The following is a 4,040-nucleotide window of genomic DNA, read 5'->3' on the forward strand; positions in this document are numbered from 1 at the left end:
AGTGGCAGAAGGGAGCGACGACCCGCTCCCCATCACCCCGAACCAGTTTCTCAACAATAGGCGCTCGAACTGCACTCCGCCGGAGCCAGCCGTAAACCTAATGGCTCCCGATGCAACCAATTTGAAACTGCTGGAAATGGATCGTCAACGTAGGGAGTATGTCAGCGACATCTGCGAGCGTTTCCTCACGGACTACCTACTCCAAATCGACAAATTCCACTGCAAGGGAGCACCCGGCCGCAAGATCCGGGTAGGAGAAGTTGTCATCATTCACGATGACAACACCAAGCGCCTTATGTGGACGGTACGGTACGTGAAGGAGTTAATCACTAGCAAGGACGGATTAATCTAATCGGTTATGGTCAAGACGCCGAACGGAAACCTTATCAACCGCGCCATCCAATCGCTACGTGAGGACCAGCCGGAAGACGACGAGGTTCCACCTGCGCTGGAGCCGGAGCCGGAACCAGAAAGGGCACCTCCATCCGTGTCCGCCGCGGATCCGGTCGAGCAAGAAGAGCCATGGACCACAGGCCCTGTTGGGGAGTGTGTTGGGAATACACCGTATTCCCAACAGCCGACGACGCGAGCTGGGTGACGGAAGAGACTCCCTCAACGTTTTTCTTCCTTTGATTTGGGTGGCCCTCGCTAGGGGGCCACCAATCAATCCATGGCCAATATAATTAGGCCTAATCTCTTACCCAGATGATGGTGCTAGTTATCCAATGCACTGAAACACAGAAAAATTTCACTGAGAGGAGGATTTTTAATGCCAAACTTGTTTCCCTATTCAAATCCCAGCAAAACAGGGTGGGGTTGGAAAAACAATGGAGGATTGCACCGTTGCCGGACTACAGGAATTCTGCTATCCGCACCGTGAAAGAGGTCTATAGAAAAACAATACTTAATTAAACTTTACTTTTTTTAATGTATTGCTGAATAGTAAGGTAAATGGTAATTTTACTTTATTTAACTTAATTACAAATTAAATAAACTTAAATTAACCACATAAATATAAACATTCAAACTACAACTAGATTTGTACCACGAGACTTATACTTAACAATCCAGTGCTATAACCAGTGAATCCTATCTTTTTTTTTTTACCCTAAAGATACAGATACTGAAAAAAAAAAAAAAGTTAAGTTAAGTTAAGATATTTCATCAATACCGAAAAAAATGCTCCGATACAAGATAGTATCTAAAAAAAATCGTTAAGATAAGATATTTTTGAAATTTTTTTGAAGAGCCTAAAGATAAGATAAGATAAGATATAAGATACTTTAATACCAAAAAAAACGCATTGGATTTTTATTAAATTTTTGCGTGGAAATTCATTTTCAGCATTACTTTTCATTTATTCATCAAATGAGCCTACGTTAAGTCCAGCATTACACTTAATGAGCATTAAGTTAGAAAAAAGATCGGGTTTCATGGCAGACCGTTTGGCCGTTAATATATCGGAAGCCACACTGAATGCCCGTTCGACAGAACCTGAGGATGCAGCCACGCTTACAACATCTCTTCCGATTTCACTAAGGATCGGAAAGCGATATTGATTAACTTTCCAAAACTCGAGTGGTTTCGTGACACACAGCTCACTGTTGGGATCCATTGGATCCAATGGAACTTCCATGTCTATGATGTCTTCTTTCAACTAAACGTCGAACTCTTCCAAGGCTTTGGCAGGCCCAATCACCGAACGAGGTCTTGGTACCTCAATTACTGGTGAATATAGGGACTGACTCAATCGTCTCTTGCGAGTTGATGATGGTGGTCCGGCTAAATTGTTAGGAGGAGAAACGCAGGCATCGTCTGTTTGAACTTGAGTTTGTGGATTTGGTAAACAAACACTGTCAACTTTTCCTGCGATTTCGTTAAGTGTTGGTCCTTAAATGTCTCATTTTTCATATTGGTTTTTAAATAACAGAACTTACTAGTACGAAGAATGTGATATCGCAGCTCAATTTCAGCAGCAACCGCTTTTACCACGGCCGTTTCGTTCAATCCTGCCAACGTAATCCAAGCCAGCTTGAACCTCGGATCAAATATTGAGCCTGTGAAGCAAAACAAATTGTAAGTGTAAAAAAATAGTAGCATATCAGGCAATTAAGGTTACCCATAACGTAATGGACATCGCGCAGGATGAATAAAAAACGTCGTTCTAAAGATAATCGCAATCCCGCCACGAAGCCCTTGCAATATTTAACCAATGTTGTGAGTCGGCTATTTGGATTCGGGATCTGTACTCCGTTCCTGTCCCTGACTGTAAGAGTAAGAGCGTTCATCAAACCTAGATATGCAGGAATAACATTTCCAACGGTTTCGAAGTCCGCCTGAAAATCATTTGATGCAGCTTCAAACGGCTTGAGGATGGCCACGATTTCCTTAAGCACAATTTGCTGATAGGCAGTAAGAGTTCCGTGCTTTTTTACTGCCATGAGGCGTGTGAGAAGAGTTGTATCAGTTTGAATTGCCTTGAGGAAATTTTGCAGTTCATATAATGTGCTATTCCATCGGGTTGAATTTTTTTTTGACAGGCGAAAGCCAACCAAGTTGTAGATAGAAGTTATAGCCTATAACACAGAGCTCATCAATCATATAATCCTTCCTATAAAAATTGTATAAACTACCCTTAAAATATTATCATTTAATAATAGATAAAAATACTAGATCCATTCTAACTAATAATCTAACCACGATATAATAGGAAAGGTACACTCTCGCGCTATCCCAGTCTCTTGGAAGAAACAGCGGGTGTTCAGTAAAGTGTCCCAAGATTCCCAGCCAGGTTCGCTAGTATAGGAGGCCCCTCGCCTCCCGGGGGTATAGTAAAAATGGGGTTTTTCGTTCGTTATCTATAAAATTACCAATCAATGTGTCCGGAAATTGATTTCATTTAAGCTTAATTTAATTCCCTATCTTTAAATACCAAATTCATCTAGATTTGGCAATTATTTATATGTTAAATTTGTGATTGAAATTCACAATTTTTTGAAATTTGCGCCTTTCGCAATATTGCCTATTTCATTACATTAAACACGTTTGTCTTCTCTCTAGTGCAGCAACTTTTACACCTTTGTTAAAAATGGATAAATTTAATAAATATTGACCAATTCTATTTCTCATGGACTCTGCACTACCCCGGCACCCCGGTACAGGCAAAAAACACAAAAAATTATGAATTCTAATATCTTCTATGATTACCATTGTACAGTTTTTTTTTAAATATCAGTGGTTGGGAGAAAGGAAAAATTTTTATTTGCAAAAAAAAAAAAAATCGCGTTAACGGGATGGGAAATAATAGGGAAAACCAGGACCTGTCCAAGGTGGGAACGGTCTCTCTTAGAAAAACAACTATCAAGTTTTTCATATTTTTCTGAATATTATTTTTTCGTGTTAATTTTTATATATTTCGAAAGCTCTAGTCAACGCAGTCATATTGCGCACTAAAATTCATTTGTTTATGTGAAGTTTTTGAATGAAAAAATAATTTTCAAAACGTTTTTTTAGAAGTTTTTTTAGTCGTCTCGACCAAATTTTCTCGTATTTTAGCTCATATTTAAATAAACGATTCTCGTTTTCTAGTATTTCATGGAAAATTTTATTAGCTATATTTTTCAATAATTGGAATTATTTTTGTGTAAGTAATAATCCGTATATTAATTTAAATGCTGGCATAATAGTGGGGAAATTCTTGTAAAGTGCCATTTTACGCGAAATCTCCCAATCGATGGCGTGGTCAAATTCAGATTTTTGTTTTGTTTTTTGGGGTTGGGTAAAGATAGGCAAAGAAACGACCCTGAAAATTACAGAATTGTCGCTTAATTAGTTTAGGAGATATTTAAATGTTAAAATTTAATTTTTTTTTTGCCATGAGATAGAGAAAAATAAAAATTTTGGTTTTTCTTTAATTGTGTCGTTTTTTCTGGTTCGATTTTAATAGTACCTAAGCCATTGGATGTAAAATTAAGTTTTGCGTCTGCGTGTTATGTTTATTTTTTATTTTTTTTGCTTATTAAAATTTCGTTATTTTATGA

The 4,040-nt window shown here is 38.1% G+C and overlaps 1 protein-coding gene across 1 annotated transcript; it reads right to left on the reverse strand.

Annotated features, from left to right (window-relative positions):
- Positions 1-1,320: 1,320 nt before the first annotated feature.
- Positions 1,321-2,558, reverse strand: LOC123473639. The gene is made up of 4 exons (XM_045174684.1): positions 2,120-2,558; positions 1,938-2,057; positions 1,596-1,866; positions 1,321-1,535 (listed from the first exon to the last, which is right to left on the reverse strand). The coding sequence occupies exons 1-3, from the start codon at positions 2,439-2,441 to the stop codon at positions 1,658-1,660; spliced, it is 651 nt and encodes a 216-aa protein (XP_045030619.1). The 5' UTR covers positions 2,442-2,558; the 3' UTR covers positions 1,321-1,535; positions 1,596-1,657.
- Positions 2,559-4,040: the final 1,482 nt, after the last annotated feature.

The sequence above is a fragment of the Daphnia magna genome, linkage group LG6 (genome assembly GCF_020631705.1).
Source record: "Daphnia magna isolate NIES linkage group LG6, ASM2063170v1.1, whole genome shotgun sequence".
In the NCBI taxonomy this organism is placed as follows: domain Eukaryota; kingdom Metazoa; phylum Arthropoda; class Branchiopoda; order Diplostraca; family Daphniidae; genus Daphnia; species Daphnia magna.

Bases quoted from the DNA above. Each gene is read 5' to 3' on its own strand.
- LOC123473639 (XM_045174684.1), bottom strand. From the start codon at position 2,441: ATGGCAGTAAAAAAGCACGGAACTCTTACTGCCTATCAGCAAATTGTG. The intron at 2,058-2,119 runs GTAACCTTAATT...TTTGCTTCACAG, and splicing joins CGATGTCCATTACGTTATGG to GCTCAATATTTGATCCGAGG. The intron at 1,867-1,937 runs GTAAGTTCTGTT...ACGAAATCGCAG, and splicing joins ATATCACATTCTTCGTACTA to GAAAAGTTGACAGTGTTTGT.